This window comes from Styela clava, chromosome 6 (genome assembly GCF_964204865.1).
Source record: "Styela clava chromosome 6, kaStyClav1.hap1.2, whole genome shotgun sequence".
NCBI classification, from domain to species: domain Eukaryota; kingdom Metazoa; phylum Chordata; class Ascidiacea; order Stolidobranchia; family Styelidae; genus Styela; species Styela clava.
The window spans coordinates 6,817,356-6,833,084 of record NC_135255.1 but is presented as its reverse complement, the minus strand read 5'-3'; the positions used below and the strand labels follow the sequence as shown (position 1 = coordinate 6,833,084).

The 15,729-nt window shown below is 33.7% G+C and overlaps 2 protein-coding genes across 3 annotated transcripts; one reads left to right on the top strand and one right to left on the bottom strand.

Moving 5' to 3' along the window:
• The first annotated feature begins 962 nt into the window (after positions 1 to 962).
• Positions 963 to 9,480, top strand: LOC120331213 (tartrate-resistant acid phosphatase type 5-like). Its single transcript, XM_039398286.2, has 7 exons — positions 963 to 1,170; positions 1,402 to 1,601; positions 3,871 to 4,016; positions 4,709 to 4,891; positions 5,556 to 5,703; positions 7,008 to 7,094; positions 8,235 to 9,480. Exons 1-7 carry the CDS (start codon positions 1,095 to 1,097, stop codon positions 8,394 to 8,396), a joined length of 1,002 nt encoding a protein of 333 aa, XP_039254220.2. The 5' UTR covers positions 963 to 1,094; the 3' UTR covers positions 8,397 to 9,480.
• A 746-nt stretch (positions 9,481 to 10,226) lies between these two features.
• On the bottom strand, positions 10,227 to 15,720 carry LOC120331206 (transcription factor IIIB 50 kDa subunit-like). 2 transcript variants are annotated; one of them, XM_039398276.2, is made up of 8 exons: positions 15,347 to 15,720; positions 14,876 to 15,012; positions 14,260 to 14,426; positions 13,577 to 13,686; positions 13,000 to 13,094; positions 12,354 to 12,476; positions 11,547 to 11,627; positions 10,227 to 10,953 (listed from the first exon to the last, which is right to left on the bottom strand). In XM_039398276.2, exons 1-8 carry the CDS (start codon positions 15,452 to 15,454, stop codon positions 10,545 to 10,547), a joined length of 1,230 nt encoding a protein of 409 aa, XP_039254210.2. In that variant the 5' UTR covers positions 15,455 to 15,720; the 3' UTR covers positions 10,227 to 10,544. The 2 variants fall into 2 exon arrangements, with proteins under 2 accessions (XP_039254210.2, XP_039254209.2); XM_039398275.2 differs by having other exon boundaries at positions 11,547 to 11,663; positions 15,347 to 15,717.
• Positions 15,721 to 15,729: the final 9 nt, after the last annotated feature.

The following is a 15,729-nucleotide window of genomic DNA, read 5'->3' as shown; positions in this document are numbered from 1 at the left end:
ATACTTTAGAAAATGCATATGCAATGCTTGGTATGTTAGTCGTTGGCTTGCGTGTATGAATGAAATTAGGGATCCAAAAAGAAAACTGATAGAATCAATGGCATGTGTATCAAACCAATGACATTAAACAGCTTATTTATATACGATAAAACTTTTCACTTTTCCTTACTAGGTAATAAAAAAAAATTCACCTTGACCCTATTTTGTTCTGATAGGATCTTTATCCTTTACCAAATGAGAGAGTTGATGTGTTGCCATTTTAATCCAATCCAACAATTATGAATGAAGATCGCGGAACTGCTCACGATCGTGAGGTGGTTCATGTAAGCGCTGGTGGGTTTAGGCGTATTAGTATTTATTTATAACTTCCTAACTATTCCCACATCCAACCTTGACTGGCAATTGGACGAAAAGCAATCCTGGGCTATGAAAAACTTGAATATATAGGTTGAATGATTCATTTGCGGGTAAATCAAGGTGAAATCTAGTCGCGTAAAGCCTCTTGGTTGTGTCATGGTTGTGTACGGGCGATGCCGGGTTGAAATGAAATGTTGATTGCCGTATTTGTTTTATTTTTTTTTCTCTTTGGCCACACTGACGAAAACAGTGCAAAGCTTTGTTCGCCGTCTTTAATGTATCGTCAATGGTGTCTTGCACTTTGGTACCGGTATGTCATGTAGTGGCAAGCACTGACATGACTGATGCTTTGTCTTGAAATTTTGTTATACTATCATAATTGAATAAATTTCGGGAACTTTTATAAATATAGAATAGAATTAAAGCGGGCTTTTTGTAAAATGATGGATAATCGTGCAGGCAGAAAGGCTAACTAAGGGTGTAAGACTAAATATACTTGGAATGTAGTTATGCATACCACCTACAGACCTAAATACCACTCATAAACGTATACAGATTTTCATCTGGCCTAGTCTACATATAGATTGTTGATAAGTGTAAGGCATAGGGGTGGTATAAAGTTTTCTCACTTCTGTACTTGACTTTCAACTGCTGTTTTTTTTGTGTATCTATATAAAATCTTTTTAGTTCGTGTTTTTCGTATAGATTTGGTTTTGTATGAAAAAAAGATAGAGAAGATGGTTTCATCAATTCCATTCTGTATTATTTTAGCAGTGCTTTGTTCAGATGCGCATTTTGTGGAAAGGATTTCGAGTAAGTATATTTTTAATATTGATATTAAATGAACTGACTGATGACGGGCAAGAGGCCAATACTGCTATACAAAGAGTAAAAAAATTAAAGTCTATTTTTTATAACAACTGAGCAAACCATTCATACAGCCATACACTCACTCTGTGATCATTATATTTAAATCTTATCTTTGTTCATATTAATACATAAATTGCTTGTTTTGAATTCATTGTCACAATTTTTAATTTTCAGATTCTACGGACGCCCTAAACTTCATTGTCATGGGTGACTGGGGTGGACTACCAGTGGTGCCGTACTACTCACCATTCGAAAAGGCAACAGCAAGTGCAATGGCTCAAGTAGCTAGATATAATGACTCCAGATACATTTTTGCTTTGGGAGACAATTTTTACTATGATGGAGTTACAAATGTTTCTGATCCTCGATTTCAGGTATTAGTTGAATAATATATGTAGATTTAATTCATCTCAGAATGTAACAGCATCTACATATTAGGGCTATTCCAAGTGACACTACAGGACAATTCCAGAAATTTTGCATTTTGTGGGATGCAATATATTTTCACATTTTCAGCTACATGTTTTGTTTCATTGTCCAATCAGTTGCTTTATTGAATATGTAAAAAATTGCACAAAAGTTACACCCAAGACTTACTTAGTAGATAAAAAAATATAGCGTGACACTACAGGACGGCAAATCCACCATGCACTAACAGTACGTTGTGTTGTGCTGTAAATTTTTGCGATGATACAGTAGGAGCCCATAATATTTTCTGGTGCAGTAGCTGAACTACCCCTCTATGTGTTGCTCAAGTTACTTAACCTAATCCTCCCGGTTTGATCATGCGCGACGTTTCAGACGTTTTGCAATGCTGTGTGTATACCATGAGGTCTGGAATGTTTGTTATGGTCTTGCTTGAAAGGAAATCTTATTCCCCACACAACGATATGAGAATGAACCTTATATGACATTTAGAAGTGATAAAATTTCGCTTACATATCACGCGTGTACTTCCCGCTGCGATATAAAAATGTCGCACAACAAGAAAATGATTCCATAAACCTTGGCGTTGCGCGCTAACCAATAACAAAAGCTAGTATGATAAGGTCTTATTTTGAAGGTCATTTTATATGCTACATAACATAGGAGAGTGGACATCTCACAACGTCAGGAAGTTATAAAAATATCGAGTCGTTTGATCGCAGCTGCCTCACCGAAAAAAAGTTAGGCGTTTTATCTCGCAAATTCTCCTTGTCTGACGATTATAAGCTTTTATGATTCATAATAAATGTTTTATTAGGACTCACAAAAGCTTTCAACGCGATAAAGCACAAACAAACAACCGATCGATCTATCAAGCTTAGCCTGGCCTAATTCGATGTGGTGACTTCTCAAACGGAAAATTTCCAAAACGCTTGAACAACGCGCGCTATGGAAAAGCGTTTAGTATCATATGAAAGAGAAAACCAATGTGCAGTCAACTGTATAGTTACATTTCAGCTTTACAATAGCTATAGACGTCCAACAGCTGATAGAATGAGAGAGTGTAAATATTTTTGTTATTTTTTGACGTTACGAGAGACCTCTTGAAAGAGGTGTTTTAGTTTACGGTCCTCCAGTGACATCTAGCGTATAGTACTCTAAAATACCTTTCCAATGGTATATAATTATTGTATATTGGGTAAATTTTGGGGGTCGTATGACATTAATAAAAATGTATTCAAAATTGGGCTCGATTGGGCGTCTGAAACAGGTTAATGTAACACTGTAAATCCATGCCAATAATGTGCATATTGTATGTGACACTACAGGACGTGACACTACAGGACATTTTTCCACTTCGGAATAGCGGCCTCTATCATCTCTCAAAATTCTGGTAATAAATCGTTAAATGGGTGAAGAAATGTCCTACAGCACTGCAAACATTTAAACTTTATTAACTTAAATCCAGTGTGTCAATTCCATATGAAATAACTGTACCACACAATCAAACACTTTGTGTCAGGAATCATCACAAAATATGTCAATTATACCAAAATTTCCACATTTCAGGCAATTTTTTATAAACCATCAAAAACCTGGGTGAAATTTTAAATTGTTCGATGAAATGAATGCAGTCCAATAAAATTCCAATGTCTTTTGATATCAAAAATAAAAAAAAATTACTTTCACTACACATTTTGAAAAATTGATGGAATTCAACTTTTGCTTGGAATGGCCCATTAAATGAAAATGCTTGTTAATAGTGTTAATTCATTTTGTTTTTTTTGCCACAGAGTTACAAATGTTTCTGATTCTTGATTTAATGTTTTAGTTGAATAATATATGTAGATTTAATTCTCCTCAGAATGCAGGAATGTAACAGCATCTGCATATTAAATGAAAATGGCTCATTAATTTGTTTTTTTTGCCACAGACAGCAATTCATCAATGTTTTCTTATCACTCAATATTATGCTATCATTTCTATATATATACTAATATATATATTTCATATTTTGTGGGTTGAATCATTAACTTCCCTTTTCAAGTTTGACTCAGTTGTGTAGTGCCTGAATATATATCTCAAAGAATATGTTCATTTTCTGCATGTTTAATATCATCAAACTGTTAAGATGCATCCTTCAAAACTTTATTTTGCAATGTATGTATATCAAATTCTGTTTTACCATCCATATGCATTTTTCTTATTTTATTTTAGACGACATTTGAGAATGTATTCAGTCAACAAAGTTTGATGGATATTGACTGGTTTCTTGTTGCTGGAAATCATGATCATAATGGGAATGTCTCAGCTCAGATAGCATATTCACATCATTCAAGAAGATGGCAGTTTCCTGATATGTGGTAAGATCTTTTTTTTGTTTTTCATCTTATTCTTACATCAACACATTTTTATTGCATTTTGTTTGGTACTCATTTAGTGTAACAATCATTTCCTATCTTTCTTATTAGCAAGCAATTTTTACCAATTTGAATTGCTCAATTATCCATCTGATCATAATATGACCTATTATTTCATATATAAAACAAGGACTTTGATCTCTTCTCTCCCTGTATGGCTTCTTGGTAAATGCTTACTATGTAGTTATATGTAGTTACATTCATGCTGAATTTATTTCATGATTCATTTGATGCTGTAGTTACAATTTATTATTGATAAAACGAAATGTATTGTATGTATGTATGTACTGTATTGCTTTGAAAATGGCGAAGCTATGGTTTATGTCAATTATATAGTTATAATTTTTAAAATTCAAAAAGTCAGTAAAGGGATGTCCAAAACTAATAGAATTTTGAATCAATTCGGAATTAGTTCTATTCCAAATTCTTGATTTTAGGAACAATTTAGAAATAGTTTCATTTGAAAAAATATATTAAGCAATTGAAATCTTACTTTAGGTTCTGAAAATTGTAAAAAAGCGATAGCGAATCAATATAAATTGTTAAATAAGTTATGACTGCCGTGATGGGCTTGGGTATAATATATAAACCTAACAAATGCTTGAATTTAAGATTGCTTGTTATATTATTATCAGGTATCAAGTGCATCTTCAGAGGCCATCCTTCAACATGACTATAATAATGATAGACACTGTTGTTCTCTGTGGAAACACAGGTGAACATGGTGAATTGGAACAACCACAGGGACCGGAGAATTTACTGATGGCAGAGACTCAATTAATGTATATTGAAAGTGCATTGATGAATGCATCAAAGTGGTAATACTGTTTATTGATGATGTTTACTCTTCACCTACTCTATGCAATACTGGTATGATTGAGGGCAAACATTACTGCAAGAACTGTTAATAAACAAATGCCAAATGGGTATTTGCATATGCAGTATCTTGTAACATGTTTTATCTCTGTTGGAGATCAGTGGTTATTTTAATCTGCTTGGAAGTTTTTTCGGACTTGTAGGATTTTACAGAATATGATTTTACATATTTATCCAGGGAAGAGGAAAGCTGATAAGATGGTTTAATCATACGGCGAACTACGGCCTCTTGTCCAGTTGCCAGTACATGTCGGGGATGGGATTAGTTAGCCAGTTATTCGTTTCAGATACATGAACTTATTTTGAAGAAGTTGCACTGTTTATAGGGGTTTTTGAAGTGGTGGTGCTTAAAATGGGAGAAGCATCATAATATTACACAATTTGTTGATTAACCTTTAAATACATGGAAACAAATGTGTTTTTTTTGGGTGAATGTAGCCAATTTTATCCAAATAGTCATCATTTTACATTACTACAAGACAAACTAAATTGAAATCAAAAATTTACCTTATTGAATAATGAATATATCCAATTTCAGATCAGCTTGAATATCTGATTACCACTTAACTTGAATAATGATGTTGGTGATTTCTATTATATTCTTAGGTCCCAATATATCTTGGTGATGGGCCATTTTCCAGTATATTCAATAGCTGAGCATGGACCTACCGAGTGCCTTATAGATGTTCTTGATCCACTTTTAGTAAAATATAAAGTCAGTGCATATTTTAATGGACATGACCACAATCTTCAAGTATGTATATAGTATATTGTTATTCTATATGTTGAGAGTAATAGTTATCTAACGTTTATATGTTTGTAAATACTCAGATCTGCCATTGGGACCATGCTGCAACCAGCGTTAGGTTCAAATACTCCCCAGAGACCTCCACCCCAGTTGTATAATTTTGTTTTCACTTCTGGTGTGTTGTTATAACGTCAGTGCATCACTTTTTCCATGGTTAAAAACCATTTTATTCAGTGCATTATCACCTTAAGATAATTCAACACCATCCCGCTTTCATTCACCTTTAGAATACATTACCACTGTTAGCTGGTGCTGATAATGGTGATTATCCCCGTGGTAATTGAGGTATTTACCTTACACATCGTTTGTGCTGATTGACAAGAGATGGCACATGGTGAAATTGTGCGCATGTAAATTGTGGTCGATATATTCTATTTCCGTTTCGAAATGTTAAAAATGAATTTGACCATGTCACTGAAAATTAGTGATGTGATAATTTTTTCTCATTCCTTCAACACCATGTTAATAATTGTGTTACGTGAGTTTTGTGCTATGATAAAAAGGCCTTTGCTAATCGTTTGAAATTTATTGTTTTGTTAATACCATCACTTTGAGTGATACCCTTATGGTTATTACAACAGTTAAGAACGGTCAGCAGCATCTTAGAAATATATTTATATAATGTATATCGTTCTTTATTTTTGAAATCAGACATTATTTTCTATATTCGTTTTGATTTGAGACTACTCGCTGTTTGAAAAAAGAACCGATTTGTGCTATCATTTTTATTACCGTAGTAGGCTATAATATATGATATAGCTTTGCGCACCCAAGATGATAGGGAATGCAAATATTTTTCATGAGGGCCCGCTATATTCATGAGAATGGTATTGCATTAATAAGAGGTCTATTGCTATGTTCTTTCGTTGAATACCCAAATTACTAGCTCATTTAAGAGATAATAAAGAGCGAACAACGCAATATACTTACTTCCGACTATGGGATAATGATTGGCAATTAGTGGATGTTTGAAATAGGACATGCCAAATATGCACCGAATGATGTCTAAAAACGAGTCGAGAATTTAATCAACAGTGTTCCGCTCTTAGCAATTTTAGCTATGAACAGCATCGACACCTCTTTGCATTGCGAGTCAAGATATCTGATTGGTATTTTTGAAACTTATTGCTTCTATTTATTCTTATGCAGTGCAGCCTATAATGAATCTTTAAAGATTTCACACTTATCATGCTCAATGGTCTCTTGGGTCAATTAGGAGTTGGTTATAAATTTTTTTTTCTTTCATTCAGCACATTCGTCATCCAACATCTGGAATGAATTACTTTGTTACTGGTGCTGTAGATGTTGTGGATCCTAGTATGAAGCATGTTGACAGCGTAAGTTCATATGTTACCTCTATAATTTGTATGGAAACATTTTTTGTCATGAAATCCCTTTAGCAACCTTTATAAATATGCAGTTTCCTTGAATACATATTGCATTAATTAAGCATTACTTTATAAAAGCACTCGCAGGTAAATTAGTATTATTTTAACCTCATTGAATTGTTTCAATATATTTGGTTTTAAAAAAAATATTGCTTCATTTGCTTGTGCAAAAAAATATACATTCTATTCACAAATTTTAAATATGAGGAAATGATGAACGCATTTTATAATGACTGTATTCTGACACATTTAATGTGCTTCAATATAATGGTATCTGTTTAAAAAGTGAAAAAGTGATTTTGAAATGATGTGCATCTCCTCAACTGTAAAAATAAAATATAGCAACTCTTGAATAGCCATAAATCAGTTTAAAGGTGACACACACACTAAAATACTCTGTAAATGTTTTACTCCACATTGTTGAACTAATGCTGAAATAGATAGCCTACTTTTATTCTGTGAAAATCTTAATTATAGGGTGTGAAATTGTGAATTGTTCTAGAATATTTAGTAAAATGAGTGCATATTGGAAAACTATGGTTTGTGCTTCACGTTTAATATAATTTTGTGAGACTCTCCATGCACGTTTGCTAGAAACAATTGATTCACCTTCTCAAAAGATGGTAAGAACAACACTAAACGTATTCTGGACTGAAATTCCATCAAAAAGTATCATCAATTCTTTTTTAAAGAAAGGGTTTGCGATGCACCCGCTAATACAGTGGTTCTCAAACTTTTTTAAGCCGCCCTTTTTAGAATTTATCAAGGCACGCGCCCCACCTCAAAAATGAATAGCTAACAATAAGCCACAAATAGTGAGGCGAAAGTATGTTTTGTTCAAAAACACGGTGAAAATACGTGGATGGCACATGAATATTGGAATAAATGAAAAGTCTCAAGCATGTTATCGAATGCTTCACCAAGATTTGGAAATGATGCGAGATTTCCATTTTGAGTTCGCCTAACTAAGGCGGACAAGATCAAATCTAATAAGTATTTTCATTTACCTCCACACCCACCCCCTTTGTTGGGCGCATCCCATTGTTTGAGAACCGCCTTCCAGCATTAATGTTCTCCATTTCCTTCCAGATTCCCAACGGATCACTTCTGTTTCATTGGGCTGATATATTTGGTCTTGGTGGTTTTGCAACAGTAGATGTGGACAAGAACGGAATGGAAGTTAGATTTCACAAAGCTTCAGTGGAACCCAGTGATATTCTGTACAAGTACCATATTCCCCCAAGAATGTGATTTAATTAATGATAGATACTTTATAGTCTTTGGTCTGTATTCGAGTGTAATAATAATACAATTATTTTATATTTAAAAAATATAATTGTTTTTACTAGTGGTACCCCCTATATGGTTTTGGATACTTTTAAATGAGAAAAATTCAGTTAATTTGGTGCACTCTATGGGTGACAACTAACAATGCTTCTCTCCCCTTCAACTGTAAACTTGGAATAGTCCTTTGCAAAAAATATTCGTGTTTGTTTGTATGAATATTATCTTGGGTTATCACCTGTAGACTGGCTTCCTTGGTTACCCAGTGCTAAAATGGGTTCGTTCTTTCGTATATTTATCTGTAAACTGTAGTCTACCACTGATCAATCTTGTAAAATCTACTTTTTCCAGGACCTACTGTACACTTCTTTAATGTTGCTTGTCATTGAGCCCAAATATTCTCTCCTAATTTTATCTATGCAATCTTAAGCAAGAACAAATGTAGTGATTCGCCAGAACGTTACATGCAGATCAATAGGACATTGTGGTACTTTACTGATAGTACATATATTAATTAGAAGCCTACTGCTTATGTGCAGGTAGCTATTTCATATTATTGAAGCATGTTGGTATTTGCCTAATGGAATGATAATTACCGCAATGATAATTACCGCAAATAAACCAGAATCTACTGTAATTAGCAGGTCTGTGGAGTCTGAGAACATTTATACCCCCACTTAATCAAACCATGAGCCATTGAAAAAATTATCTAGGATTGACCCGAGCTTGAGGCAGATATTGATTCGTACTCCAAATCCCAATTTTTTTGGGCACCCCTCTTTATTATTGTCAAGTATTCTTAGTCAAACTCGAAGAGTTTTTTCAGAAATCAGACTCCGAAGAATTCAAAATTTTAACTCCTGGGATTTTGAAATTAATTCTATCACGCAAAACTTCACAGTCCTGGTAATTAAGACTATACTGTTCTAAGATTGTTTTTTTTATGAAATTATATGTTGATCCACTGTGTATATACCCAATTTGTTGTGTTTAATCTATAAATTGATGGTTCGTACTACCTATGTGCAATAATAAAGTGTAAAAGTTGTTGCTGTTGTTTGAATTTCATGCTCCTTTTCTTGAAGGGTTAATCTTCTGGCATGTTATCTCGCAGAGTAATCAGACTATATGCCGGAAGAGTAGATCTTAGGAAGCATGATATGCTATTGTTGCGAGGTCTGCATCTTTATTGTCGCCTAGTATGTGTATAATTCCAATCTCATGATATGAAGCGGTGAGTGCGGTAGAACAGCGAACTACCAGTAGAGGGCATGCAAAATAGTGTTTTTATTTACCTGAAGCTATGCATATTTTAACCTCCCATTGCGGGGCTAAAATGACATTGGTAATTGTATGCAATTACATGAACAGGAGTTGGACCATTGTGCTCGGGGCTTTCAGATCGGACATCTTCATATAATATCGGGTGATGGATTGCGAGCATTCTTTTTTCTTCCCAGGCAATTGAAGCAAAGGCAAATTCATCACAAATACAACTGGCTGGCTTTGCCTTATATCAGTCACAGGGAACTTTAAGACCAAACGGACAGTATTAAATATTATAATTAAATAAAATACCCAAATCTTGCCAAGCAAATGCTTCCAACCAAATATCCTATTTGTTATGAATATGGAGACATGTCCCGACAAAGGATAAGCCTCTGCCATATCAACCAGTGTTCTTGGTTGTTACAGAAAATATAGCACTCTGACGAGAGAAAATATACCTACAGCTCAGATTCTGCAGATAATTTAACCAAAGTCTTGAATGCTCTCACAGAGCCCACTAACTGAGAATTTTACTCATCGACTAGGGTTATTTATTACACAGTGAACATTACTTTTCATACCACACTAAAGCACGAGATGATTTGAGTTACAAGTTTGATTTTCAGTCATCTTTGTAGCGATGGATTCATAGGACATTTGGGGTTGTACGTGTGGCGATATCTTTCCGGTTCGTTATGTGTTGCTACAGTGGTAAATATGTCCTATAAATCCACATTCATTGGTTTGTTACTCCTAAAATGCCCGAAAATCCAGCTTATAATTAAACAATATCATGTGACCTATTGGTCTGAAAAGAAAATACTTAATACAAGCGAAAAAGATACTTCATGAAACCAAATTCTGTATTTTCCTAGCTACTTCAATCTCTTCTGGACTTCTAATATAATCATTCAGTTCACGTTCTGACATTTCATCTTCACCTATAACTTCGGATGTTGATACATTGACAGGCTCAGCTGTTTCAACAACTTTTGGTGGTTTCCCAAAATTCTTTATTGAAACAGGCGGTAGTTCTAGCACATTCTGTTCTGTTATAAGTGTTCTGCAAGATTTTGATGCCGTTTCGTAATCATTTGTCATCATACTTTGCTTTCGTTTAAACAAGTTTTTTTCTAGAGGTATTTCAGCATCTAAACCGAAATCGGTTCCAGATAATGAGTTCTTTGCTTTTAAAATATCTTTGATGTAATGATGACAATTGGATTTACTTATAGAAGCTGGAGCCCACGGTAACCTGCAATTACATAATTTCATTACTCGACAAGGGGTAATAAGTCTTGAAAACTGAAAATAAGATGTCAGGTTTTCACTATTAAAATTGTTAATATGATGTGGCAAAATTAAAAAAAAAATTAACTTATTTTGTTTGTTTGTATATTTTTCTAAGCAATATATCCTATAGGCCTATTTCTCTTTTTTTTTCTTTTCTCTCTTTTAATCTTATTTTGTCTGTGTAATTGTATATATGTGTGTGTGTGCGTGTTTTCATTTATTTATTCATTTGGGTGAGCAAACATGTACCACTTCCTCTGACAAAACCTTACTTAAAGTTTTGTTCGCACTGATTCTGTAATCAGTTTTATTTATTTATTTTGTTTTCATCAACTATTTTATCGTTTTTTACGCTGTATGGTGGGGTTATACTTATACTCATAATGGCAGGGATATGGAGCGTTGCATTAAATCTGTTCCCAGACTCTTGTAAAATTCAGATTGCAGCTTCAGACTTGGATGACAGAATTTTGAATACAAAAATCCTAGTGCATTTTAGATACGGAGTTCAATAGCTGCTTTTTTGTCCAACGGTAAGTGCCCCTAGATAGATACCTTTTAGCTAACAGGAATAACTTTGTTCTTGCTGATGTTACATTCTTCTGGAAGCTTGTGGTTCGATTGACATTATATCTTCTGCAATATTCAGAAGCTGTTAATGCATGTTTCGCCCTGTGAAAGACCTACAATAAATTTATCATGACAATATATTGTGCAAATAATACCATAAAAAAAAATCTACACAGAAATTCGACATGAACTCAACGTTCCAAGTGATAAAATGGAAGAGAGATATCGTTCCGATTAGATTTACATTCATCAAAACATTTTGGTAGAAATCAGATGGCATGAATGTCATTGCGAAGTGGCTCATGCAACAGCATCTCAGTTATGATCCCAACCTGAAAATCCCCTTGGGTCGCTTGTTTTTACAAGCAAAACATGAAAGTTATTGATTTTATTTTCTTGTAAATTTTGTTATTCATTATGTATTGAAGTATTGCTCTTTAGAAATTATATTTATGTGGAAAGTATCAAAGAATAAAAACTTGGCAGGATCTATTTTGTTCAAGTGATGCCACGCCAGATTACAAAATGTCTCGTAAAAATAAAGGTTTAATAATTTAACTTACCGGCCATAAAAGCACTAAATGCCGTCAGTATTTGAGCATATCCTTGGGTCACGAGAAGTTACAATATTTTTTTTTTTTTAAATACGGGTCCCTTGGAAAAGGGGTTGAGAACCACCGACTCAAGGGCAATCGGTCAATTATTATTTATAAGAGTAACATGGTTTGCTTTGACATTGCTGCTCACGCTATAAATAGTTCAATTAGAAACAAATTAAAATATTTCACTTACATATGAGATTCGGAAAGTATAGCATAATACAGAGCAACAGACGCTAGTAAAGGTCTGCTTGAATGTAAATGAAGATCATAGAAGAGTTTCACCAACTTCAATGTACAATCTTTGAGAGAGGTCCTGTAATGTGTAAATATATAATACAATGGGGTGAATGATGGAGTATACGATAAACAATTGAAGAGTCGAAAATTGACAACTGGTCGGAAACAACAGTAGTTGGGCTTTATCGATATCCAACATTTTTCATATTATTTATTTAATAATGCGACTTGTGAATAAGAATATCATAGATAGATATACATTTGTATTTTGAATGCTCTTTTGTGTATGTCATTGCCAGCATGTTTTATCACAATCCTCACAGGCTTGAAGCCAGATTAGAGTGTATGCCTTGTTTTTTCATTTCTATTAATCATGATGCTACTAAGCTCGGAAGCCTACATTTAATTTTATATGTAACAATGCGAGATTGCCCATGCTTTCTTTATTTTTCATGTTTAAGCCTCATTTAAATTTTTGCAACTTTCCTGAATTTCAGGCCAGTGTGTTTGTCATGTGTATTGTAAATATTTTGTGTCATGACAAAGTTGAAAATAAATGACCTAGGCCTATCATATTTATCTAAATCTAAAATACTTACCTTCCTTTCAAACTTGCATTGCGTTCAAAGAGATTATCAACAAAAGTTTGCATATCTACTTCACTTACATTATCAATTTCAAACTTTGGTTTTATCTGCAAAAGATGACAGAACTTAGAACTTACAAAAAGAAGAATCAAAAGACAAGACAGAATGCAAAACTTTCAGATGCTAGGAGTGGAGCTTAGTCTTGTCTAAAAATGCAATCTTGCAAAAATCTTGTCTTAACTCTTTCAATACCATAGCATTAGCCAGGATTCGGTGGTAAAATTTTGATTTCCACATGGGCCCGAGTCGACAGTTAGGATTTTCTCCACAAAATTATTTAGGAATTAAGTTCACTAAGTGTTTTTAACAGTCTATTAAGGAGGTTGCATAAGCCAAAGTTTTCCAGAGTTTGAAGGTGTTTTCCATTAGTTGAAGGTGAGTCAATATAAATTCGGTCTATGAGCAGTATTAGTGAAAACAAACAAGTAAACACAACACAACAAGAAAGCATTCCAGTACATTGGAAATATTCCAATGATATTCATTCTGTGTGTACAGATATGAAGTAGAAACAAGTGATCATTTTCACCTCAGCTATAAACTGCATTACACGTCTTACATCAATTTCAAACTCATCGCAAAGCTTTGGTATTAAAACTGAAATTCCACGATTTCTCATCACAATCACCATGCATGCAACTAAAAAATATCAAAAACAATGTATATAAATAAATACAATATTGAACTCGGAAAATACTACATACCGTATTTGATCGTTTAATAGCCCGGGCGCTTATTTTTTTAAACATACTCACTAACCAGGCCCTTATTCAAACCGGCCCTTATTCAAGCAGGGGCGCTTGTTATTTTTGAAGTAAAATTACACACAAAAATACCGGTAGATAAGATCGATCGTTACAATAATTAATACCGAATATTGTCATTTCCAGTTCTCAAGTATGATTTAAACGAGAATAATGAAAATTTTGACTTTTTCTACGCACCGCAGGTACAAATCCGCAAAAAAAAAAACTTTTACACCGGGCGGGTATTCAAGCACCGGCCCTTATTTATTTTTATGTCCTGTTCACACGGGCGGCTATTCAAACGGGCCCTTAATCAAGACCGGGCGTTAAAACGAGCATTTACGGTAACTTTTAGATTTAGGTAGATATATGGACAATTACAAGAGTAACCAACTGTTATCAAGCATGCAGTTAGTGAAAAATTTGAGCTAAGAAAAAAGTAAAGTAACTAAAATTAAAGTATTACCTGCAAGTGCATACTTCAATGGCATTTTACGATGCATATGATTTTGTTCAGTGACAACTTTTAAATACATTGTTGAAATAATTTCAAATAAATTATCATGATCTGGATATTGTTGCAAATATAACTTCATTCTGTTCAAAACTTCTTTTTTGTTTTTTGAAGGTTGCCTAAAAAATGAAGAATGGAATATGAAACTTTTTTTCACTTTATATGCATTCAAAATAATCAAATACAACTATAGTATTGTTAATAATATAAGATTTGTAAAGAAAAAGAATATATGTTAAAAGCATAAGGATGTGGCCAAACTAATGCATTATTTTAGAAATTGAGGCCACATCTCAAGTTGTACATAGAAAACTGTTCAGATTTAGCCTAAATACACCAAAAATCAGTTAGGTAACGACCTAGCGGTTGAAGCACCATATGTAACAGCATGCATATTGCTTTTTTCAGAGCACACAAAAGGCATGATGTATAAAGTGTGATATAAAAAGTCAACATAAAAAATAATTCAAGATTCTACAAATTACTCTCAAGATATCAATCATTTAAAGACGTCTAAGCATGAAATGATATACAGAGTATATTATCTTAAAATCAAATAACAAATTACTTGTATGATGAATCAACTTTGCAATTATATTTTTGTTCCAAACTGCATTCCATCGATAAAGCAAATCCTTCTTGAAATGCAGATGTGGGCATTACAATATTTGTGCTTTGAGTTGAGTAACCACAATTGGTACACGTCTGAAAAAATCGAAATAATTCAACATCTGCATATTTGGTAGAAACATTCTTAACGTGACACTCATTCACAGATAGAGCGAGAGAGTTTTACATATTCAGGGTGTCATCCATAGAAACAAATTCAAAATACTGTAATAAAGATTCGATGGATATCATTTACAAGGCATAAATATAGTGAATAATACTATAATAGCATATTTCAGTATATATTAAACTGTGTACTGGATATCACACAACATACATATTGCAGCAATGACTGAATGGTGAACAATTAAAGATCAAATACTAAAAAAAAATCATGAAATTGAAGAATTACTAGACAATAAAAAATCACCTTTGTCTCTTCAGCACCCATGGATTCCTCCACAAGCTTTCCTTCTTTGCAATCAGGGCATAAATCATATGATGCCATACTTCCTAGACCTGTGGAGGCAATCTGCATCAATTTCCCTCTTTAGTCACAGTCTGCAAGCACTAGCACACGGTCATACAGCAAACGTTCATCTAACGTTTATTTTATCTGTTTATTGTCTGGCGTCGAACAGCTGATCGTCATACCCAAATGTTCACCAGAGCCGAGCATGGTCGATTATTGTATTCATTATTACTAATTATTCAGTGATTTCAGCATAATTTCTTGTTTTAAGTAATTAAGACTGTAAGCATTTAGGAATTCAAACGTCTGCGTAGGAATGAAATCGTGCGAGTGACTTACTC